Below are 25,903 nucleotides of genomic sequence, written 5' to 3'. Positions count from 1 at the left end.
GACCTAAAGAGAATACTTTTATTTATAATGCAGAATTAGTTCCCCCTATTCATCATTTTCATTGACCTGTAGTTTCATGTGTAGTTCAAAAACTTGTAGATTATGACCTTATAAACAGTGAAGTGTATGTTAAATCTTAATCATACTTGTAGACGTGGGACTTCTCATATAATTAACATCCACCACAACTGTCTGCAGGATCAGACCATAACCAATTCTATAACCTTCCTTTTGCTTACTGAGGTTGAAGAAGAGAATGGAGCACACTTATAATTCCCAATTAAACATTCAGATTAGTCTTTATTGATTCCTCTTGATCAAAAGAAGTGTGTTTAGGCGTGATGCTGTCTTCAGTCACTCTGAAATTATTGACCTTATTGGGAATTCCCCTTTAAAGGCATAATTGCAGGATGGAATCCAGAGTTGTAGAATTCCTAAGGGTAATAACAAAGTTGTATTTTTCACACATACAAAAAAAAAAAAAAAAAAAAAAAAAAAAGTAGATAATAGGAACCAAACTAAATCGGAGCATAAAATGCTATATCTAATCATCTATCATCACTTGCAGTGATGTTACAGTTAAACATACAGAGGGCATATCCCTTGATCTCCTATATAAACAACTGAAAGTTGGAAAAGGTTCTGCTTTAAGTTGTCTACCTTTTTGTAACACTTACTAGGTTTTGTATACTTTGCAAAGAGGTGATTGTTATTCTCCCACTTAACACGTAGCAAATTGAAGCGTGGTAAAATAAAGTAACCCACAGAGTGGGCCAGCAATAAAAAAAACTATTTTACAAATTCAGTTTCCTAACTAGGAAATGCAGCCCATTTTTACTTCTGTATGGACTTCTTATGGGAATTTTTTATTTTATTTTTTACATACAATATCAGTTAAATTTATCTTCATGCTTCATTGGAAGGAGCTGAGACCTTGCATTTCTCGAATTCCTCAAGAAGCTGTCCCTAGAGAGTTGTTTCTTCAGAAAAGTAAGGAAGATGATACGAACATTATAAAACCCAAACTCCACAGGACATGCATGGCAAAACACCTTTCTAGAAGTAAAGAAGGATGAAATTTTTGTCACTTTGCAAATCATCTCTATCATGTATACAGATATTGAGCACCATTCTACTATTTCTAATGGATTTCATGTATTATTTTTCTAGGTATAAAGCAATAGATCTGTCCTTGGTTTATTTGCTAATGACTTTCAGCTAACTTTCCTTGCTGTATTTCATTTAGAGAGCCTGCTGCCTGCACATGACAATGCTTATGCAATGGATGACACAGTTATGGAGCTATCTGAGGTAGAAGAAACAGCATCAGAAAGCAGCTGTTTTGCATCAGAGGACACCACGGAAGACTCAGGTGTTGTGAGCTCCCCATCTGACATTGTATCTTTGGATTCACAAAATGACAGCATGAAGTCAAGAGACGTCAAGCTGGTCAATGGCTACGTGGACTCAGCTGAGGCAGATGCAATGTGTGGCACAGAGACATGCCCTGTAAAGAAGACCTGCTGCAGTAACATGGGATATGACAGTGCTCCACAGAGGTAAAGATTCATTTGCGGTTGGCTTTTAGAAAATATCTTGCATATCCTCCTTGTAGGGAATCTTTTAAGAAAACCAACTTCTTCTTCTTTCTTCTGCTCTTTCATAAACCACTGCCAATGCCAAGTGACTCCTCCCAATGAAAAAACTCTCTGCCAAATCCCCTCCAGTAACATACTTGTAGCAACAGGCAAAGGTCACTTTTCTGTTTGAACTTGTAGTTACATTTCTTGCTAAAGACTGCTGCCCTCCAGAGTTAATTTCTCCAAGAAGTTTGAAATAATTTTGTTTCAGTTTGCTGTATTTTGTGGTTCTGATATGAAGCACTTAAAATGATACTTTGTATTGATCTAGAAAAATTACATGCAGGTCATATAATGAAAAATGTGTAAAATGGAAAAATTCAAGTCATTGAAAACCAGGTAGAAAAGAATTGTGTTCAGTGAAATTTGGGGGCTTATTTGTGGGTGTGTGCATGCATATGTATGTTCACCTAATGCTAACCTCCATCGATGTTGTACCTTGTTTTTTTTTCTTTTTTTTTTTTTCCCAGCATATTTCCTTTTTTTTTTTTTCTTTTTTTTAATAAATATTTTACTTAAGTTTTTGCAAGAAAATACGAGAACCTGGAATTTAACTGGAAACTGCCCTCAAGCAGAAGTGACTCTGACACTGTTTGTTTGCCAAAACTCACATAGTTGGTGGCAGGGCTGCAGAAGGAACCCAAAATTTATAGGACTTTGCAAATACAAACTGGCCAAATAGGAAGCTGTGCCTCCAGCAAGGAGGGTGGCCTGGTAATACTGACAGGGATCCGCTCTGTGTGATGCTGCAGAGTCATGGGACAGGGGCCAGAAATTCCTCTGAATTCTCAGTTGACACAAAGTCTGTGCTTTCTGGTCTCTCTCCATTCAGCTGCTAATCTGTAGCCCCTTCATAAGAACATGTATCATGACCTAGTTATTTCCTTCCACACATTTCTGAGGGAGAACTTCATCCTGGATCATGCAGTGGACGATAAATTAGGGATAAGTTAGGGATAAATTAGGCCAAAGTCAGTATTTAACCTATTGGAATGATCTCAGGGCTTTTCTTTTCCCATCAATATCAAGGGGAACAAGGTCAAGTCTCATTTAAATACTTCTTCAATAATACATTATTCTCAGCATTTGTCCTTCTACAGTTTCTTAGGTCTTGATACAGTCTCTGTTTGGAGGGTTTGATAGGCTAATATAGTAGCTACAGTGAACCTTCCAGACTCAGTCTGAAAAATCAACCCTTTAATTTCAGTAGTAAAATAATTAAGCAGTAGCAACTTTCCTCAAAATCCAGGTTCTAAACTGGTTAGAAAAACACACATGCACATTTAGGGGGAAAAAAAAAGAAAAAGAAAAGATTACCATAATGTTGAACAAAGACATCAAAGCATGGTGCTGTAAGAACAATCCTAATCAGTGGAAAGTACTTCAGACTTTTTCTGGTGTTTTGTAGTAAAATGAAAGATCAAGCAGAAGTAGTTAATTGACACACTAGCTCTTAAAAGTCAACGTTTTCTACATCTTTCACTTCAGAAAAAGGCAGATTTTCTTTACATTGCACTGACATTTGCCTTTGCTACACAAACACACAGAACTGTTAATATTCAGAAAAAGTATTTAGAGAAGAGACAATTAGGAAGAGAGAAGAGTACTTAGAGAAGAGACAAAATTCATTCTCAAAATGCAAAAGTGGACCGGGTTGCCCAGAGAGGTCAAAGAATCTCCATGCCTAGACATTTTCAAAATTCAGCTAGACAAAGCCTCAGATAGCCTCATCTAGCTTTGAAACTAGCCCTGCTTGGACTATGCTACTAACCTAAACTTTTGTGATTCTAGCATTTGAAATAATCTGTATTTAACTATAATTAAAAAGGAGAGGTTTTAGGCTGGAAGAGGAGAAAGTTTTGTTGTTCAGGGAGTGAAGCTATTTTTCATGAATCATGTTTTTTTGGGGGGGCTCTGGGACAGAAAAATTATTTCAGATCACCTTTAGGAGTGAGTAGCAGTCTAACATTTGTGATTGATTCTAGTAGTATGGCAGCAATCACTTAGGCTGCCATAGCAGAGATACTAGTAGTAAAATCTTTTAAACTTTTGCGCTCTGAATGTGCCAGCAGTGTTTGAAGGTAAATCCAGCACTCCCCCTAACATGTGTTTATAAACAAACCAGCTGTGAAAATTGTGCTTTTCTAAATCCTTTTGAGGTCAGCTTGCTAAGTGTTTAAAAGTCACTTCATAAGTGTGGAGGGGAAGAAAAAATAGTTGTGTTCTTTGGTGGTTGTTTTTTCTTTTTAAGCTATTCATATTAAATGCTTGTTCTGGTGGGATTTAAATCTGTTGGGAGCTCTGAGATTATATGTAATTCTTGTGATGAATGGGCTACTATCAGGACCAACAAGCCTTCTAAATTCCCAGACAGGTCAAAGTGCAGTTTTTATGAATTATCGATACCAACCTATACAGAGTTTTAAATGTGTTTCAAAAGCTGCAGAACTTCAAGGAAAAATTTACATGTAGTTTTTTAATTCCTTTGTCTTCTTCCCTGTACCTAGATCTAACTCAATTCTAAAAAGAGGATAAGAACAAAGAAATTTGGAGAGTATGTCACTGCTGTAGAGAAACAGTAGCTAGCAGCAGTGAATTGGAGTCCTTGAGTTCTGAGCTCCACTGAAGCCAGAAATTGCAGTGAGTGACTAATGTGGCCCAGACTTGGGGGGAAAAAAGTTAATAAGAATAATGGAAATATTTAGCTTATCACTTTAAACTATAAAGCTGACTAAAATCTGGGCTTTTCACGCTGTGAAATAACTGTAGTGCTGTATACTAAAATCATTTTGTACTGTGTGGGTAATGAGAACCACCCTTAAAGTGGAAGCAAATCATATTTAGAGTGTGAAGAGGCTATAAAGAAAGACCAAGTGGTGTTTGGCATGTGCACCATAACAAACTGCAGTGAAAAGCATGATCAAGATCGTAGCTGTTAGAGATAGGTTTGCTACGAAGGCTTAGCCTGTGCTCCAGGAGATCATCAAGAGTATTTTACCACATAGCTTACTTTAGTTAATTGTACGTGTATTTTTAAATTCATTTTTCTTAAAGCTTCTGGAATTGTTCACTGGCTGGCGTGGGTGGTCTCAGAGCAGCTGAAATACCTGATGGCTTTGGAATATCACAGCAGGGTCTGCACCTCATCTGCTACTGAACTCGAGGAAAGTTGTGAGTGTTTAAGGGTACAGGCTTCAATATGCAATAGGTTTGTCTTTGTGTAGCATTATAATAGTGTGGCCAAGGAAGAAATGGCATCTACCACAGGTTTTGCACACACAGAAATGAAAATTGCAACAGAGTTCAAATCTTGTTCAGTTCCCAGAGAACACAGACAAAAAATTTTAAAAGAAGGTCCCCATAGTGCAGGGGTTTCCAGGCTGGGATTTTTCCTCCATGGTCTTGTTTTCCAGCACATGGGAGCCATTTGCACCTGCATTCTTCTTTGTTTTGTTTTGGGATTCTTGTTCAAGCGATATTAATCCAAATACACCTAAGAGTTATCATGTAGAGTATCAAATCACTCACTCTACCTGCCTCTAACCTGTTAAACTATTTTTGTCGCTCTGCCTCTGATATTCCTGTCAGACACTTACTGTTTTTACGGTAAAATTCTTCACACAGTTATCATATCTCATGATATGTTCACACAGTGCCTGAGAGCAGAATCCTGATCTCAGCTGGAGGTGCCACGGGCTAACCCCATATAAATAATTGACTACATGCAGCGTTGGGCTGTGAATGTTTTAATATTAACTGCTGACTCCCAACACTGTACAACATAGTTCTCTTTCTTCATATCCTTCCTTACAGTTGATTTGTGTTATGTATCTGTTCACCAAATTTTAATATATAGTGTTAAATGAGTAACAAGAAAACCACAGAGAAGCTGAAATGTTGCTTATGTAGCAGTAAGCACATCTCATGATCTCACAGTGTTGCAACCCTGTCCTCCCATACCCCCTCCTTTCCCATCCCTTGTATGGTGTCATCACGCAAGCTCCTTGGGGCAGGGATCAGTCAATTTTATATGCCTATAAAGCATCATGCACACCTACTGTCTGGAGCTTTATAAATAATTACACATTAAAAATTATTTTAAAATAATGTTATTAGGGATGCTAAGTCACATGCTCAAAGTTAGGTAACATTAATATTAAGGCTGTCTGGTTAACCTTAGTTTCCCCCCTTTAACCTTAATTTCCCCCTCTTTTGTGCAGTATGATAAAGTCTCTGGTTAAATGATCATACTCTTCTGTTTTTTTTCTAAGTGTCAGAACTTACTTAACAGAGCAGCTATACCAACATTTGCTCTCAGTTCGGATTCTCTTCTGGAGACAGGATTATTTAAATTCCTCTTGCTTTTTCTATCTTACTCATCATGCTAGTATCCATGTGCCATGCAGACTTTAATTAATTTCTCTTCACAGTGCTCACGTGAGATGAAGAGGTGGCATTATCCTACTTTAGAGAAGGAGAGGTGATGCACAGAGTCAAGGCAGACCAGTGACCAGTTAGATCACACAGGACCCATTTTTTTCAGAGGACTGAGCATTCAAACAGCATTTCATGTATTAGGGTGCACCCCCCCATTTCCTTCAAACTCTCTTCTTCAAAGACACTTAACCATTTTGCTAGAAAGAAAATAATAGAATGATCGTGGGCATGTTGTAAACTGTTGTATTTGGACTGGCACCTTGCAAAGATATTATTTCTCAAAGATATGAGCAACTGAAATTGGGATTTTGTAAGGGCCCTTAAGAGTGAGCTGTTCTACCAGCCTCACTAAGGGCAGTTAAAATACTTAAAGTACAAAATATTTTTTAAAGTTTAAAAAAGGTTTTAAATTTAGTTTTCTTGTATTTGTTTTTGTTTTTGTTTTTAAGTATTTTAAAATCTAAAGGGAATTCTGCAGTTTTAAAGCGAAGTAAATGCATAATGATAGACGGTGACTTGTCAGGGACAAAAAGATACCTTCCAGAGGTTAAAAAGGGATTTTCCCCTCCCTTGAGTTCTTGTGTCAGTAGCCATGAAGGAGGATTATTTTTTCACGTACAGCTAATTGAGGGCACGGGGTGGGGGTGGGGGAACCAAGTGGAGATCAGTTCATGCTCTGGATCTGGAGAGGGAGAATCCTATTTCCTCCCTTTCTCTTGGGAGAATTTGTTACCTTTGGCTCTGGTTGTGGTAGCTGGAGCTATGGGGAGGAGAAGGAAAAGAGTCCGCTTTGTTACCAACCTGAGAAATACTCGGCTGTTTGCTACAAAACTCTTTGAGTTTTGACGAGTTAGATTTAAAAAAATGCTTGAAAGGACAGGGGTGGGTGAACTTGTTCTGCTTAATTTTCAGCCCATTCAAATTCAAATGTTACAAGGTTTTGTATTCCACTTGGGAAGGACAGGGGGGAAAGAGAACTTGGTAGCTGGAGAGAATTTAATGATGAAGGAGGTCAGAGGAAGAAAAAGTATAATCGAGAGTGGCAGAAGGCAATCAGGAAGGAGAATAACACTGTGTATATAATATGTATACATTTGTGTGCACAAATATCTTCTATATAACTGCATGTCACTTGTAGCAATCTTAGAGAAATATGGGAAAGTTTTACTCCCTCATTTCTTTATAAGATGGGCTTTGTTTTAGCTGGGTGGGCATGTGTTTAACTTTTTTGAAAACAGAATAAATGTACTTTTAGGAGGAGGAAGGACGAGAAAGGGTTAAAGTGACAAGGAGAACTTCAGGGATGAAAAATTACTTAATTAAGACCCAGATGTCTGACAGATTTGCAAGCCTCTGCTTCTTACATAGTTTTGCTAATTTCCTTCCTTATCTCTGGCTTTCCCTTTCCCCTTGTTCCAGAAAACTCTTTGGATTTGGATATTCTCATGCACTTTTCTGCTGGCAGATGTTCATGGAGGGAAGGTACTAATGATATTACAGTTAAGTAATAGATACTCACAGTCATTATACAGCAAGAATCCAGATTAGCCTTTCTGTTAAACTCATCGGCTTGTAAAATGCCATGTACTTTGGAGCTGTATAATACACAGCATGCTAGGAAGCAGCTTGGGTTGCTAAAGATGCAGTGCTGCCTCCAGCAGAGAAAGGCTCTGGTCCGTGCTCTCTCTCATATTTTTCCTTGTTAACCGAGAGATGTTATTTAACCTCGCCACACCATCTTTTAACCTGCAGTGTTACTGCGCACAGGTTAAGTTGCTGCATTGAGATTTAAGTCGAGCTCGTCCACTTTCCTGACTATTTCTGGCAATCCTATCTGCCTGCGGGCTTTCCCGTTGAGAAGCTGTTGCCAGAGGACGGTGCAAGGAGGGGGAGCGGGGGCATGCTTCCAGCTGTACAGCAACTGCAAGCTGCTGCTTCTGCAGCCTAGGGGAGGACCCTGAAGCGTATGAGACATATGTCTGGGGCTCTAGAAGCTTAAATCATCCCACTATGTAACAAGCTCAGAGATTTCTAGCATTAAGGATCTCAAAACCACAAAATGATACTATAAATAAGCAGAAGCTTTTTCATTTGCTTTCTGTTACAGTTTTTGACCAGTAGCCATGGGGGAGGACTGTAAAAGAACCGTAAACCTAGCTGCTGATGAAAAATTACTTCATTTTCCTCCTTCTCTGTATTTACAAGTTCTTATTTTAACCAGGTGTTATGTCTGAGGGCACTATTGGACCTGTGTATTCTAGAATTTGAAAACAGATTAATTAAATTTTCTGATGATTTTTATTCAGCACAAATATAATTGCAGCCCAAAGACCATTGTAAGTATGATGCAGTCCCACAGAGCTAGAAACAGAACACAAACTAAAAACCTGGAGCAGAAATTATACTTGCAATTTGTTCTCAAAAAGTATTTACAGCGATTTTTTTAACCCCTTGTTGAAGAACACAAAAAGCAAGGTTATGTGGCATTCAACAGAATATGAACATGTACTTTTTCCTTTCCCTAGTTCCTGCAACTTTTGGAAATCTTATGTGGAAGACAACTGATGACTTTTTTACCTAGCCAATCCCAAGTGGGATGTACTTTCCAGTATTTTAACAGTCTACAGTATGGCATTTTTACAGGCTTTGGTCATACACAGCTAGAACTTTAAAACATTATGCTCAGGTTCACAGGAGTTAGCAGAGAATCTCCTTGGTCCAGTCATAGCTTCAGTGACCAGAGAGCCCACTACTTACACTAACTGCTCTTCTGCAGCCATTCTCAACTTCTCAATAGGAAAGCCTGCAGGCAGACAGGATTGCCAGAAATAGTCAGGAAAGTGGACTAGCTTGACTTAAATCTCAGTGCAGCAACTTAACCTGTGCACAGTAACACTGCAGGTTAAAAGATGGTGCAGTGACGTTAAATAACATCTCTTGGTTTACAAGGAAAAACATGAGAGAGAGAGCAAGAAATTCCTCAAAAGGAAATAGAAAAAAAAAAAAAAAAAAGTTATATAGCATAAGAAATATAAATAATGGAAAAATGGACCCTAAGATTTTGTAAACTCGGCTACTCTGGAAAATAGTTACCTCCAGTTTTTAAGAGTACTTTGCTGCATCAATCACAAAACAAATACATAAGCACTTTGAGATATCTTGATGTCATTTCTGACCTGGTTGAACAGAAAGGCATTTTCAAAAAGGATAGACTTTCAGCCCTACTTTCTACAACATAAAATCATTCACCATCGGTCTTTTCTTTAACACCAGCTATGATAAATCCCAGGTAGAAGCACTTATCTTCCCAGCATTTATGTAAGAGGAGAATATTGTTGATCCATTTTGAAGAGGATGAATCTGGATACATTCAGCAGAGTTAAACTAAATCCCCAGTACCCCACTGAAAAAACTATCAGAGCAGGGAAAGGAGCCAAAATGCTCCAAAGGCCAGTCCGGAGTAACCATAATACCAGCCTTCCACATCCCTGTTAGCTGCTTAAGACACATGTGAGGGGCTGAATGCTCTCATGTCCATCGAACTGCCAGCCTCACAGAAGCTGCTCTTTCCCCGTGCGTGCTCCTGCACTGTGGGCCTCCCTCGATTTGCCTCTGATTTACAAGGGCTCTGTCTTTCCTGCCCAGCTGGTAACAAATCTATAGGAGCTGTACTCTCAAGTCTTGTTAAAGCAAAGGTGGTGCAAAATGAGTGAGACTTTTGGGAAGCATTCGATGAAGACGTGTACTGGTGTTCCACCTCTAGCAGGGGCATGGGTCTCCTATCAGTTCCTTGTTGTCTGCCAGCCCCACACAGATGTCTTGAATGTCCTACAGTGTTTCAGATGGCACTGAGTGTCCCAGCTAGACAACAACTGAATCTCTTCCTTGGTCTCTTCTCTGCAGTTTGCATAGCTCCATGTTATATTTTCTCAATTATGCTGGAAGTTGTGGTCTGTACCCATGGTCCCATACGGGAGGCTTTCCAGAACTCCCAAGAAGTGCCCAGAGAGACTTAAGTCAGTTGTGTCATTTGCAAACCCCCAGATAAAGCTGCTCTCAGTAGAACAAAATAGCAGCTTCTCTCATTGCAAATATATTGTCTTCTAATGCATTTCCAGCAAGGCTTATCACAGATTTTCCTCTCTTTCTTAGAATGTAAACTTTCTCATAAATGTGTCTCCCGTGGCACTAATTTGACAAAATGCTGCCGTAAGTTTCATTTTGTCTCCAACTGCATGAATGACTGCCGAGGAGTAGTTGTGTATTGTAGCCTGAGCTCAGTGGAGCACTAAAGGCTGTAGTTTAGTACTCACTTTGCTCAGTTCTGTGCTCCTGCACAAATCTCAGCTAATCTACATAAGCAATAAGTGAGCAGGCTTCCAAGAACCACACAAGTTTGCCTTTTCGAGCTTGTGCTAAACGCTCACCAGTGGTGTATTTTTAGCACCTCACGTTTTACCAGAAAGGCAGCAAAAAGGTTATCAAGTTCTTTCCTACGTCAAAAAAAAAGTATGTGTGAGAAAATGCCACTGGTAATATTTATCCAGAATGTAAAACGTAGGAATAAGTCCTATATTTTTCTTGGATACTGGCCAAAACTGAGCTGTCAACAAAAGAAAAGTGTATAGCGTTAGAAGGGAAGAAGTCTTTGAAAAAAGTAAAAATCAGAGGCCCTCTTGTTTTCCTTTCCAAATGCTGTTGTGTGCAAGAGTCTTTTCAGTCATGTATTTATAAACTATGTGAGCTACTGGAAACTACCAGATTTTCACCTCCTGAAACACGTATCACATTTTAAATTCTCAGTGCTAAGAATTTCAAGACGGGCTCTGTGATTAATATATACTTTCTGTTTTGCTTTTTTTGGTGAGTGTGGAGATGAAATGAACAATAGCTCTTTTAGGAATTTGGAAATGCACAAGAAAAGATCTGCTTTTTCTGAAGCTCTCTCTGTAAAAGAATAAGAATCCTTTCATTTTCACTGCATTGTTCTCTTCACAAAAATTCTCTGAATTGGATATTATTATCCCGGTTGTCTAGATAAGGAGATTGAAGCAGAGATTGAGAGGCAAATTACGTATAGTCTCTGCATAAGTGCACAGAGGATAATAAAAGAAACCTTTGCTGACTGTTGTGCCCATCAAGGAGAAGATGATTTTGCTATAAGGAGTCTTTGAAAGATTCTCCCTGATTGACATGAGAAAAGAGCTGGTCAATCCAGTGAACCCAAACTACCTACTTGGAACATAAGAATCCCCATTCTAGCCCTAAATATGTTTTCCTAGATAAATCACCCATAAAATCCTCAAGCCAATTGTTTTCATTACTTCCTGGAGAAAGCCCAATACCTATAACCTTAGTAATACAGATTTTGCCTGTGTTGAAGAACAGTCAGGCAAGAGACAGAAAGATATGATCAAGTACCAAAAGGTGGTGAGCTGGCACAGCCTTCATGAAAATATGGTCTAGTTCTGTGGTAGATAGAGGTTTACACATGTATCTTCCAAGGTTTTTCTCAAGCACTGTAGCCTGAAGCACCTTCTTCACAGTAGCTTAGAGAAGGGGTCTCAATGTATGTCAGTAGTTTACTTCCAACTGCTCACAACTATCCCACAAGACCATCTTTTTAAAGAAGAAAGTAATATTTACCTTCCATGCTGCATATTGTTTAGCTGGTGCACAGTTTAGATCATTCTCCCATCAGAAATGGTTTCTTTGAGTTTGCAATTAATTGGTTTTAAAATGCACTCAGGAGAGCAAGTATTTTTTATTAATTTTATAAAGCTTTTCACAGCAAAATCAATATGACATTCAGGTGGTTCATACTTTCTGCCACCATAAAGTTGAGAGTTTTGTTTGCCAGACTTCTACCTCAATCTGAATGCTGAAGTAAGCTTAAATCTTTTTATCAGTTTGCTCAGATGAATGATCTCATTGATCTGTGTGTGTCTGTGTTTGTTCAGGGTACAGTAGGACTGCTGCCTTTCAGCACCCATTGCTTCTGTTGGTGACTTTGGCTGAATTGTGCCACCTTTCTCTTAATCCATCATGTGGAAAACTCAGTTTGCCATGATCTTGCACTATGAGCCTGAGCATCATCAGTTCACATCAGTTTCTGGGGATATTCAGAGCCTGCCAAAGCTCTGGTCAGTGGAAGATGCTGGAAGAAATGATATTCTATGGCAGCACTGCGTCTCTTCCTCTGTATTCAAACCTTGATTTCATCCTAGTGTAGGGAAAGAAATCAGGCTCCAGGGCTGCTACTGAAGATGCAAAGAAAGGAGAGGCGAATGCAAAAAAAATAATAATAATAAAATAAAATAAAAATAAAAATGAAATACCTGATGCTTGAACATGTGCTTTCAGTTAGTCCTGTTAAGAGCAAGAGAAAACTAAAGCAATCAAATAGCAAAAAAAGAAGCTACACTGTTAGGGATCATTTAAATCAATGTCAGGTAACATCCATGAGTATTTATTCGGTAAATTCTTCTAAAGGGTAATAGAAAAGTAGTACTTTTTCATGTGATCTTCAACAAACTACCAAAAAAAAAAAAACAAGTCATGTTTCTTTATCTATGATATTAAGGGCTTGATATTGAAAAGGGCAAAGTTGCTTCACCTGACCAGAGTGTGTTAGGTGTGGTTGGAAGGGAAAACTATTTTGTCAATAAACTAATCACATGGGCAGAACTTAGAGGCAGTGTCACAGATGACAATGTTTTAACTTCAGGTGAGAAACAGGTAGCTATTAAAAATGAATTGTCCAACATAACATCCTGGTTTCGATTATTTAGATAGGAAAGCTTTGCTGGTCAAGATTTTTCTTCCTAAGAAACAGAAGGTCTGTTGTGTAACAGGTTGTCATGTGTATTTTTTTTATTTTAGTTTTGTTTTGTTTTGTTAGGACTCTTCTTAGTTTCATCTTCATTTTCTTTTTTTCTTCAATAAGCCAAGACAACACTTGGCACTCATTCTGATTTTAGACTTGTTTTAGATCATTGTACAACTCCATCAAAAACCATATAGTTATTTCTTGGCAAAATCAGGCCACTCGATATGTTTCACTAGAAACAGCTCTCAAGGGATTAGTTTCTCTTTACTCCTCTCCTCCCTCCCCCCAGGATGCAGAGCGATTGTCTAACAGTATTTAGCTGTATTTATTTTTCATTGCCATGCAATTTTTATTTAATTAAGGTGCAGATTTGTTGGCATAGAGTGTGCACAGGATGGCTAGCGGTCTGCTTTAAAATTACGTGGATATGCAAAAACTTTGCCTTGGCATATGTTGCTTTTCTGCGGTCCAGCTGAATTGCATGCTTCACAGTGAGGCCAGACCATTTCTTTGTGACAGGGTGTATTAATCCTAATCTTTTGATCACCAGCACACGGAATACGCTTGGGCATCACTGAAGTCCCTCCTAAATGCACATGTGTCGGCGTGGTTTGAGTCTCTAAGGCTGCGTATTTTTCATAATTTGGGGAATGGATTTCAGAACCCCAGTGGAGCCAAAGGGGCTGCAATGAGAGCATATTTCAGAGCAACAGTACAAAGCAAAAAAGCAGGACACACAATGTGTTTTTTTCTCTTTATTAGCAGCAAAAATGAAGAAGTAACTGCAGCTAAGCATGGAAATGAGGATGTATTCATTGATGCACAACTCCAGCAGACTTTGGCTGACCTGGATGAAGATTTAGAAGGTAGGGAGCTGTGTAACCTCTGAGGTACAAAAGACATATGCATAACTGGGAGGTACTCAGTCAAACATCTGAGACATCTGCACATTTCTCACTGAGATCACTGGGAGCAACTCACAGGTCTGAGGCAGAATGTGGTGCACCCAAAGAAGCTGCTTTCCCTTAGCTTCTGGGGCAGCCATTCCTTATAAAACAGCACTGAGTATTTATCAAGCTGTTTATCAGGTTGTCATTGTATTCTGGTGTCTGCTACTAGGAAGAGATGATCAGCAGTTTGTGGACACATATTGTGGGCCAAATTTGGTATAATTTCATGGACTTCAGTGATGCTAAATCACTAGTGAATTTAGCTCTCTTTTATAAACAGTACTTCTGCTGCATCTTTTATCCTAGTGAAGCAGAGAAGGGGAGACATTTTGGTCTCCTTTACGTGTCTCCACTACATTAGCAGACGTGTGTTGTAAAGTTAAAAATTGAAAAATGCAGGAAGAAACAATGGGAAGAGATAAAATCTAATCACAAAGCAATAATGTGCTTCTGTTTTTCCAGCTGTGAATACAAACATTTCACTATTAATGGTTTGTCATCAAACGATGCTGAATACTTTAAAACTTTCCATCTTTATTTCAGTACTTTTGCAGTGGACTTCCAATTTAATTTCTGTGAGTTTTTGAACACTGCTTTTTCTTAGCTTCTGTGTTGTAACCCTTTATTTATACCAGCAAATTTGAGAGGAGAGTTAAGCTTCTTGCACAATGAGGCTTCTGGAGTCATTGGTAATGAAGGAAAACGAAAGAATGGAGAAAAAAAATACAAGTACTGTTTCTTTGTTTGCTTGCTCAAGGAAATCCTTCAGCTGGGTTGTTATTACTAACCAGGTCTGGGAAACATAATTTGGAGTTGCTCACTGTTTCTCAGAAGTGTTTCTCCTTTGGAGTCATGTGGTGAAATGTTTATCACTGAGAGAAGTTAGTCAAAGATAAGGTATGAACAATAGATTAAATTCTGCTTTCAGCTGCATTTATATGTTTCCCACTGGCTGAAGCAGGAGGACTGCAGGAATATTTGGCTGATCCTAATCAGCAGCCAGACAATAAAAAGGACACAGATCTCTCCTTTTTCGTAATACAGGCATAAATATATTCCTGTTAGTTTTTGTGTAACTGAAATATCTGATATGGGTAACTTTGTGTTAGCTGTTTGTCTAATTTAAAGTCATATTGCCTAAATATTGCCTATATGTAATACTATATGTGTATTTTGCAGCAATGGATGTTAAAAGTAACTCTGACTCTGAGTGTATGAGTGAAGTGCTGAGCCCACATATAAGAAAAGTTGAGGATCCCCAGGATGTTGCCAGTTCTGTTCCAGTGACAGTCATAGATGATGTTCCAGAAGTTACCATCTCTAATTCACCTAGAAACCAAGAGACAAGGGGTTCACGGAACTTACTAGCTGACTCTGTCAGTACAGAAAACTTTACAAATAAAAACAACAATGCGGGTTCCTTTGATAAAGGGCACACAGATACTGGAGCTGTATGTAAATCCAAAGACCTACTACATCAGCAACCATCTGAAAGCGAATTCATTCACTTGCCTGTGGAACAGAGGAGAGATATGTTTGAATCTCTCACATCCTCCTTCGAAAAAAGAAGTGAAAAGAACTTAAGACTGGAAGCCCCACCCAGGCATGGTATGAAGTCTGAGGAGTGTAAATCTAAGCTGATTCCGTCTCACTCAAAGACCACAACTGAAATCAGTACAGCAAAAGAGAAAATAAATCCATTTAATGAAGGCAGTAACAGAGAGAGAACTCTGAAAAAAAGTAAATCAGAATTAGAAATCAAATGGCCACCAGCAAAAAAAATTGAGGCAGAAGAGGTCCCATCAACACCCCCGTGGTGTCATCGTGCCCAGAACTGGGGAACAAATTACGAACCCAAAATGGGTTTGACAACCTTTAAAGTTGTCCCTCCCAAACCTGAAGTAAAACATTCTGACAGAGGCATTTCAGTCTCCACTGGTGCCATTAAGATAGACGAACTAGGCAACCTTATCAACCCAAAGGCTGTGGTCAGTAAGAACATACCAGGTTCCTCTACTGGTGAAAGTGAGGAAATTCCTCTCGGGAAAGTGAAGGAATTTTGGAGGTCAAGTTCTGTGGAAAAACAAAGCGATGACTCTGCTGAGCATCTTGCTAAGAAGCCAGCAGTTAACACAAACTCTAAGTCCTTCGCTACAAAACCGGAACACAAACCTGTCAGTCCTGCAGCTCCAAAACCTGTAGCACCACAAACTGTTACTTCCCAGGTAGCTGAAAAACCGTCTGAGAACGAAAAGACCAAACCACCTCTTCCAGTCACGCAGTCTCAGGTAAAACCATTAATGGCCCCAGCCGTTAACAAAGACAAGATGGAGCTTCCGTTTCTAAAACCTCATAGGAGAACTTCAAGTCAGTATGTCGCCTCTGCCATTGCAAAACACATCAACCTACCTACCTTTAAGCCTGACTCTGCAGAATTTCATGAGAAAGATGAATATAAGCATGGATCAGGAGAGGCTAAAACTGCAGCAGAAGTTTCCTCAAAAAGGTGTATTATTGTGGCCAATTCCAGCCCTGTGGAAATGGAATCGGCAGAAACAACAGAAAAAAATGCAAATATTTTTACTAGCAGTCAAAAAGTATCCCACAGGCTCACACCTGGTGATAATTCTGGCATGGAAAACAAAGTAGTTAACATCAGGGCACCAAATCAAGCAACTCCTGCTAGTTTCTATAAAAAGAATGTCAGTGTCCCACTTAAATCCTCTCTGAAGGATAACGATGGTACAGAAGATGAGCACAGTTTAAATAGCAAACAAAGTATAGAGGAGAAAAAGAAGCATCTTTTGTTCGACCAGAAATGTGAGACTTTGCCCCGTAGTAATTCAGCCTCCTCTCTCAAGTCACCTGATCTCCAAGGAGTCTCACCCCCCTTCAGCTCGTCTTTGCGGATCACTAAATGGCCTCCTGCTGACAGCATGCAAGTGAGTTCGCTGAGAGCATCGCCCAAGTTAAATGGTGTGACAGCAAAGGCAGAGTCAGAACAGAAGGACAAACCTGATGATTCACTTACTAATGCTGTTGGCGAACTGGATGTTAATGTGCAGACCAATATCTTTGGACCAAAGAAGAAGTTCAAACCTATTGTCCAAAAACCAATTCCTAAAGACACGTCGCTGCACAGCACCCTAATGGAAGCCATTCAAACAGGAGGGGGAAAGGAGAAGCTCAGGAAGGTAAAGTGGAGACTTTCTTTAGTCTGTTCATATTGCAGAAACCCACAGAAGTCTGACAGACACAAGAGGTTTTATAACTTACCATTGCTGGGGACCTGGAGTACACATGGCCTTTGAAAAATTTATAGTGGCAAAATGCAGCCCAAGCCACTGGTGGTTCTGCACGTCCTGTATGTTACGCAACACCATTGCTGCTGCACTGCCTAAAAGAAGCAGAGGTTGCATAGATACAGCGTGAAGGAGAGGTAATCGAGGTTAGCCAAAGAGCCTAGCCTGCGTTTCGGGCTGTTATGTAAAAACAGGAACACACAGCACGTAGAAAACTTGTAAAAACCTGCAAAGGAAAGAAAACTCCGTTTTGTATTGCTAGGTGATACCAGCTTGCCACTGAGTGGCACTGCCCTAAGCACTGATTTTATGCTTAGGGGATGTGAGACTGAATCTGTAAGTATGGAATTACTAACTGGGACCTATGGGTACCCTCACCATTCAGTGTGAGCTCAGGTTGTAAAGCAGGCACAAAAGCAGACAGACAGCAGTTTCCATAGCTTGCATTCTGGTACAAGTGCTAAAAATACTTTTAATAGTGTTTACAAAGTATCTCTAAGTAAATATCTAATAACAATCTGAGGTTTATTCTTTTCACATTCTAGGTTTCAGACAGCGCACTATACGGCAATCACAACAAATCCTCATATGCTGAGCCAGAGAATGAGCGCTCAGCCCTGCTAGCAGCAATTAGAGGCCACAGTGGCACCTCAAAGCTGAAAAAGGTAAGAAATCAAGATGATGAGTGGTCTCGTAGGGGCAGACTGTGCCTGCTGAGTGTTTCGAATAAACATGGAGAAGATGCAAGTTACAAGTTGTGTTGCAAAGAGAAGACTTTAGGGAGCGAGTGTGATGATACAAAACCAGATCTGACTTATGCAGATAGCAGGGCAGGGCAGATTCTGCCCTCTGCTATAAAACTTAACATTTCTTCAACCAGTGTGCTTTTAACTGAGAAAGAAGTGTACAGAAATACAAATGGATTACAGTGAATGTACACTGGTGACATCAAATGTTCATCACATTCACATTTTAGGTGTTGCTTTTTCCACTTTAGAGGTATGAGGTTAGGTTAATATATTTGCATTTCCTTCCATATACATTCAATTCCAGCTACCTGAAAAAACACTATGACTTCTCCATGTGTGCTGTTTATCTATTAATATGAGCTGGTGCATGCAAGTAATTGATGGAAAATTTCAAACACTTTCACCACAGCGGGATAATTCCTTCTGTCTGAAAGTTTCACCTAATCATTAAAGCATCTCTTATTCCTAATAGCCGAAGCCTGCATTGTTCTAGCCTTAGTTCACTAATCCAGCCAAGGATGTGTATTTGGCAAGGAGGTTCCCGTTTCCCTCATGCAATGACTCAGGCCATTAGCACACATCCAAATAGCTGGCACTAGGTAGAAAGTCTCCCTTGTCTCTGTTAGGGACTTATTCCTTCCCTCAAAGCAGTTCTAAATACCTTACTGCCCTTGCTGCAGATAGGGTGCAGCTTCCTGGGAGCTTGAGAGCAGAACATGCAGCGCAGCAGCCATCTTCACGCACACTAAACTGCAGCCTGCACTCATGAGGAATAAATGTAGATCTGTGCAAAAGAGGCTCTGACAACGAAGTGGTGTTGTATTGCCACAGAGACTCTTTGGAGTACTTTCCTCCCGCAGAGAAGCATTTGCCATCGTTTTAAAGGAAGTTGCCTAGAAACCGTGCGCTTCTTTTTCACACTCTGTCACCTGTGCTAGTTGAAGCATCGTGTTTGTATGTGTACAGGGTGGGATATAGATGTGCTGTGATGAAAATGCTGTCTTTTCATGTCATCTCAAATGTTCATGTCTTGTTTGACATTACATTATTACCACATATTTGTCCATGTCTGTGTGTGTGTGTATACAGTGAAGGAATAGAACATAGGAGCTCTGTGAGTTTGGATTATTTGATGGGAAATGAATCCTTTCGTTTTTCACTAAGGAAGTGTTGTGCCTCAGTTTCTTTGCAACAGAATACTAATGCATCTACTTGAATACCTCCTGTTTGGCACATGGAACTGAATTTCCTAATAATTGCCAAATCATTTGATTACAAATAATTTATCATGATTATTACTAGTAATGTTGCTAATGGCAAAACTATTTATTGAGGCAGTTGATGGAAAAGCTGGCTTAGTCTGAAAGATTACCTCCTCCCCTGCATTCATTTTAACTAGAAAGAGTTTCCAAGTAAGTAATTCATGCAGGAATTTTAGGTTCAGAAATTCTACAGAAAGCCACTTGGAAGAGCAATCAGTTTTGTTCCCAGTGCTTCCACATTGTTCTCTCTGGTCTTTCTTTTCTTACTTTTTTCCAGTGTGGCTAAAATCTTTAGGTTTAATATTATTTTTTTTCAATGAAGCAATGAAATCTTAAATCTAGAAGAGCCTCTCTGTCATATGAGATTATTTCCATGCAGCATAGAATGTGAAAAGTAATGAGATTCCTGGGTGGCTACTGCAGCCTTAATATATATTCCTGATTCCAAAACCCCTTGTGGTTGTTTCCAAATGAATACCAAGTCCAACTCTCTGTCTGTTACCTTACATGCCAAGAAGAGTTACAGGATGCTAGAGCTCACAGTAAATAAAGATTGAGTTTCTGACTCAGAGTCAATGCCAAATCCTTGATGCTTGTAATCAGCCCAGCTGAGTGATGTGAGTGAGTAGTAACAGATGTTCAACCTCATGAGCAAACAAAAGTTCTACATGTTTTATGTCATTCAAGCAAAGTGAAATTGGGGTACTGAAATTAAAGTGCATCAAATGTCAAGTAATTACTGTTTAGTCATGCTTGGTATTAACTTCCTCCTTTCAACTGCATCATGAACAGATCTCCTCATTGGCTTCTGAAGAGCTCCAGAGTTTTAGGAATGCAGAACTGTCCTTGCAGAAAACAGAAGACTCTCAGGAAGAGCCGTTCTGTATCCCACCTGCCCCTGCTCAGCCACCACCACCACCACCTCCAACTCAGCTGTCAACAGCAGCTCCTAATTTCTCTGCTACAACTGCAGGTGACCCTGGGGAGGCAAGGCGAGCTCTAATGGAGGCCATTCGCTCCGGTGCTGGAGCAGCAAAGTTAAAAAAGGTAAATTACTTTTATATTTCTATGTGGATGAAGTAATCTGGGGCTGCTGTGCCCTGGGAGCTGTTTGTAAGCTGTGCTAGCCACACATTTCTTTCTGCCATCAGGAGAAAGTATGTGCAGCGTTTTCTCTAAATGAGTTAAAGATCTAGCGTATTTCAAACCTTTGAATGGGTATTAAAACACACTATTAAGGCCAAAACATAGCTGTACATACATGCGACCGTATGAACAGACAGTACTTTTTTGAAAAGAGCATGAATATCATTTCAGAAAGCATTCCCATGCCCTTTTCAATTATTATGAATCTGAGATGATTCTGAATGTCCTTCAGACTAAGTGAACTTACGAAAGATCAGATGTGAGACCCTGAAGCAAATTTAGAGATAAATTCTCTCCCAATTTCAGTAGTGTGTCCTAGACTTTGAATCCCAACATTTGCACCCTGATCACACAGAGATGAGAGCTGTCAGTAAGACTGTGGCTTCCTTTTAATGTCAGTCTGAACTTAACTGTAAATTGGATGATATGTGTATCACTCCTGTGGTCATCTGTGGGTTACTTACTCCCAGATGGCTAAATGCTTGGTTGTCTGGGTATGATTTTTTGGCATAAATTCACTTATCTCTTTGACCGAAAATTACTCTTCCTAATCTTGTGTTACAGTATGTTTCTAGGTGAAGGGAAGCAGATTAATTGGTTTGAGTGGAGTTATCTTAATATTATACTACAGTATCAAAAATGGACTTTGATCCACAGACTTTCGGGAATGTACAGAAACAGATGCCATTTTCCCAACATGTGATTTGCCTAATGCCAGCCTTAAATATGTAAATAGTCTTTAACCTTGCTCAGTTGTCCTCTTTAAAAAAAATCAGAAAAGATGACCAAATTTCAACAACAAAAAGGCTAGCTAAAGAAATCTGACGAACAAGAAATTCCACAGAATCACTCAAAGTGTTTCAGTGAAGTTTACATGAGCATGCAAAGAGAACTCTGGATGTGCAGTTATTTTGCATGTGAAAAGCTACATCTATACTATGCATACTAGTAGAAGACTGCGAATTATGAAAAAGTAATACTTTTTCAAGGTAAAAAGTCAGGCCTTTGTTTCCACACTTCACCAGCTTACAGAAAAAAGGGGGGATTTCAACATACAGGAATGCTTCTTGTGTTTCATTGATTTCTAGATCTTTTCAAATTCCTCGTTCTTCCAACTGCATAACTATTGCAGAAGTCTCTGGGGGGACCTGTACCACTACTCATTTAAGCAAGTCTTTAACATATCCTTGGGGATTTACTTTGAAACAGTTGGATGGCCATTGCAGTCTATGAAAGTAATCTTGATATACTGATATATTCTGCTAAACACTGTGTCTGTCTTCTTTCATTTTTGAGACAGAGTAATTTTTTGGTAGTTTTGACATTGGGATGACAGGAGAGTGCATCTCTTATTATGTAGGTCTTTCAGGAAAATAAAAGAGAGCAGCATTTTGTCCAAGACAAAGTAAGATTTTCTTATTGTTGTGCTGTCCTCCATGATATTGGATATTCAAGCTAAGTCTTGTATATGCTAAAGGAATCATATTGCTTTGACATCTGGTATCTCATGCCCTTGATCACTGATAAAGTAAGAATGTCAGATTTCCCAAAGAGCTTTCTATTTAGCGTGTATTAATCTCTCTCCTAGTTTGCTATGTTAAATGAGAGCTGAATGCTGATATTTCCCCTGCAGTTGGACAACTTGTGATAGCAAAAGTTGAGTTGGTAGAAGTATGTATCTACATATCGGAGGTTTTTCCCTTTACATGTCTCTTTACATGAAGAACATGTCTCCAATGAGCACTGAGGTTTTGGTAGAGAGTAACTAGCAGGTGGTTTTGCATCAACACCACAGCAAACTTTTTTTCTTTATTTTGTCTTGTCTGTCCAGGATCTGTGATGTCATGATTTGCAGGTATGAGCACAGAGCCGTTTTTGGCTTTGCTTTCTAGAAGATTTTGGTTTCAGCAACTAGACAGCAGACTGGGAAGTTCAGTTCTGAAATGTACCTGTTTCCCTTTTATTGTCTTCTCGAAGTTTTCTGGAACAAGAGCTTCTGATGGTGAAGTCATTTATTTAGCTAATATTGCAGAGAACTGGGAAGGATCTGCATTGCTTAGTTATGTATGACTCAATTTGGCCTTATTTATGAGGGGTTATTTGCAATGGAAGTAGATCAAACAGGGCTGTCAGGGCAACCAAACATAAAAAGCAACCAATTGCCTAGATAAGGAGCATCCCAACCAAAATTTGAGCTCTATTAATATCTGTGAAAAGGCAACTCCTCCACTCCACCCTTGATTACACAGCTGTTTGCTGAAGTCATGAACTTTAAGGTTAAAAGATCCACTGTGCAGGAAGGGAGGAAAGAAATTGCTGCAGGCTGACCCTGCCTTGCTGCGAGTCAGGGTCTGCACCACACAGGCTGTAAGTGGGTCACCCAAAACAAACTAGAGCAAAAATAGGTACTTGAGAGAAATGCCAAGTGAAGGTACGACAGTATGTGCACAGGTCTCCTGGCTGTTCTTTAATCCGTTTTTTGGAGTACTGTGCCTGCTATGGCAAATAAATCATACTTTGTTTTGAAGAAATGGCTTCTGTTTTATTGCACACTGTTGCTGTCCACAGACTCCTGAAGGAAAATTCTTGAGGGTGCCAAGCCCAGTTGGTCCTCCTGAGGAACATGGTTCATCCCCAGTGCAGTGCACTGCAGTTCAGAGACCTGCCAGAAAGGAGGTTAGATTTCATATCCTACCCAAAGGGAATAGAGGTGCAAATGTGATGAGCCTACCATGCTGGAAAAGATTGCAGGCAGCAAGCTTTTTCTTCAGTTTTTAGAGTGGTCTGTCCTGCAACCTGGTATGTGTTTAGCATGTCCAAAGTGTAACAGCAAGTCAGGGAGATGGTGTGAAGTAAAGTCACTGACCAGGACAGATGACCTAGTTAATGCCTTTGGCAGTTAATTGACTTTAGAAATAAAGTCACCTCGCTAGCAAGGAGCCTGCTTCCTAGCCACACAGTCTGCCTCCTGTACAAAGGATAGTCAGTCGGCAGGGGAAATAAACAGCTGATCTGAGACCAAATGTTGGCTAATTCTACTGAGTCAGGTTAGTAGAACCGTAACATCTGAGCTTCTGGTGTTAAAAGTGAATTAATGTTTTCTTTAAATTGTGTCAAAGAACTTTTTGTCACAAGTTCATGCGGTTAAGATCCTTATGATTAGTTTTTAAACGTTTTATTTCTGTCTCAGAAAATGCAGCCTAATCTGGCTAGATTTCTGCAATTCTGTGTATCATTACATGTTACACAGACACAGAAGTATACTTGCCTTGGGATTTACTATGATTATCTGTGGAAAAATAACATAACTACACATGCAAATAACCCATTAGATGTCTAGCTGTAGGTATAGTTGCAGCACAAGTCCATGCAGGATGGAAAATCTTACCCAACAAAGAGAAGTTAAAAAAGTTGCCTGTGCTGCTATACCATCTACTCATAGTAGGTAGAGTTGTACCCAGGGATTTGGTAGAAATAGCGCAGCAGAATGTGCCTGCACAAGGTGGGGAAGGCAAGTTGCATATCTGAAAAACAAGCTTTTGCTCATGGAAAAATGATTTCTCTAGACCATTTTTAATAGTATGTATGAGAGGTATTCTACAGACTTCACATTTCCCAGTAAAGATTAGAGACAGACATATTTAAGCAGCCGTTTCGAAGTTAACAAAATGAATTTGGCTCTATCACAGTATGTACAAGCATTCATTCCAGTGTTTGGCATCGACATTTAGTCACATGAACTGTTGATACGTGCAGTGTATCACTCTGTTGGCAATCAAAGGAGCCAGGTAAGGTAATTACTGCACCTATTACAATAAGTCAGTGCTGTATGCTGGTATAATTTGAAGTTGGTTGCCAGCAAGTAATACATCGATCTGAATTATGGCATGTTCAATGTCTTCCAGGGAGTATGGCCTAGTTCTGTACCTTTATGTCTTTATGTCTAGCACTGGATTATTTTTCTCATATAATCAGAGATGTGGTATTCTGAATGAAGAAAGACTGTTTCTCATCATTGTTGTCTGTGGGAGCAATGGCAGAAATTACAGACTCAAATCCACCGTTGATGTTGGCACTGCTATGCTGGAAATGGGGCAGAAGACCCCACTTAGAGGTTGGCCAAGCTTGATATACAGGTAGTCAAATGAGCACATAAAGTGATTCTAGTTCCCATGCATAGTTAGAAGCAGTCATTTGCATGTTGCTACTTCATTTGAATTGAAAGATAAAACTTAATTTGAACTCTTCACCTTGCTAATAATTTGTACCATGGCCTACTTTTTTCCCCAAGAATAAAGTTTCTGCCATGGATACCAAGGCCAATATGGAAGGTTGAAACTTAATCAAATACATTATTCCTGTTTAGCTTTTGTGGTGACATTAATGTATATCTGTCTGATAGAATCAAAGCTCAGCAACTTTGATTTTGGAAGAGTACACTGGCATTAAAATTAAGCATATGCTTAGATGACCTGAGGAGTAGGAAGGAAGATAAGCATTTGTTTAAGGATTTTCCTGAATTAAAGGCTATGGGAATTTCCTTCAGTCAGGAAGCAAAGTACTCATCGATTGATTTATGTGACCAGTGACAGCTATCCGATTCTGCATAGATTTTGACACTCAGATATTGCATGCTTACAGCCAGGGTTTCTGTTCATTCCACAAGATGAAGGAAGTTCACAGAACAATGTCATCTACATTATAGTAATAATGTTACTGCAACTGTAAGATCTAAGGGTATGTGAGGTGTGTGGGGTTTTAAGCAAGGATAATATAACCTTTTATTAGACCAACTGATACAGCTAGGAAAAAAAAAAAAAAAAAAAGAACAGATAAGCTCTAAGTCTTAAGAAGCTGATGAAGAGACTGGGCTTGAAAACAGCCCCACAAGAGAATGTTTGGTTAACAATGTCAACAGTTGAAGGTTTAAAAATATCTTGAGTGATCATGTGCTTTTCTTTGTTACAGGTCCGTCTGCTCGTTTGAATCATGTATAAAGAACAGGTAATTGGAAATCTAACCCCATATGCACCCATAATCATCATTCAAGGTCTGAAGTGGCAAAAAACATCAAGAAGTTTAGTTTATTCTCTTGTCTATGAGCCAAAATAAGTTGTAGTTAATTTTCTGTGTGTTCCTGCATAATGGTTCTAAGGGAAAAATGTGTTGCTCTGCTGTAAAGCATCTGTGCCAAGGAATTGTGTTTTGCCTCTGAATATTTAAGGTTGCCAATAAACTATTCTTGTTGGCAGGTTAATAAGAATATAAACACTGTGCAGTCCTGTGTTAATACTTAATTGTGTTTATGGGCAAAATAAAAAGGCTTTGCTAGCTATCTGAAAAGTAATATTCATTTCAAGTTGTTAAAAATACGTAACTGTTATAAACTCTTCACTTGCTTCTTATTTGGTTGAGAAAAGGGCTGAAAGTGATCAGGGAGAAAAAAAGAGAATAAAGATCTATAGAAAAAAAAATCACAAGAAAAAGGTTACGGTACATTATGAGGGACCTTAATTTTCATATGATGGAGTCTTTTTTTTTTTTTTTTTTTTTTTTTTAAGATTAGATAAACTTCATATCTTTGGTGG

At 39.2% G+C, this 25,903-nt stretch overlaps 1 protein-coding gene across 1 annotated transcript in view; it reads left to right on the top strand.

Moving 5' to 3' along the window:
* COBL (cordon-bleu WH2 repeat protein) overlaps positions 1-25,491 on the top strand; it is a 153,543-nt gene extending 128,052 nt beyond the window's left edge. The window contains exons 12-17 of the mRNA XM_084281406.1: positions 1,247-1,559; positions 13,669-13,772; positions 15,036-17,050; positions 17,704-17,823; positions 19,962-20,216; positions 25,284-25,491. Coding sequence (XP_084137532.1) covers positions 1,247-1,559; positions 13,669-13,772; positions 15,036-17,050; positions 17,704-17,823; positions 19,962-20,216; positions 25,284-25,301 — 2,825 coding nt within the window. The 3' untranslated portion in view covers positions 25,302-25,491. The remainder of the gene's footprint in view (positions 1-1,246; positions 1,560-13,668; positions 13,773-15,035; positions 17,051-17,703; positions 17,824-19,961; positions 20,217-25,283) is intronic.
* Positions 25,492-25,903: the final 412 nt, after the last annotated feature.

This window comes from Netta rufina (assembly GCF_964035555.1).
Source record: "Netta rufina genome assembly, chromosome: 2".
NCBI classification, from domain to species: Eukaryota; Metazoa; Chordata; class Aves; order Anseriformes; family Anatidae; genus Netta; species Netta rufina.
The sequence above is the reverse complement of the archived record's forward strand: the minus strand, read 5'-3'. Positions and strand labels throughout refer to the sequence as shown.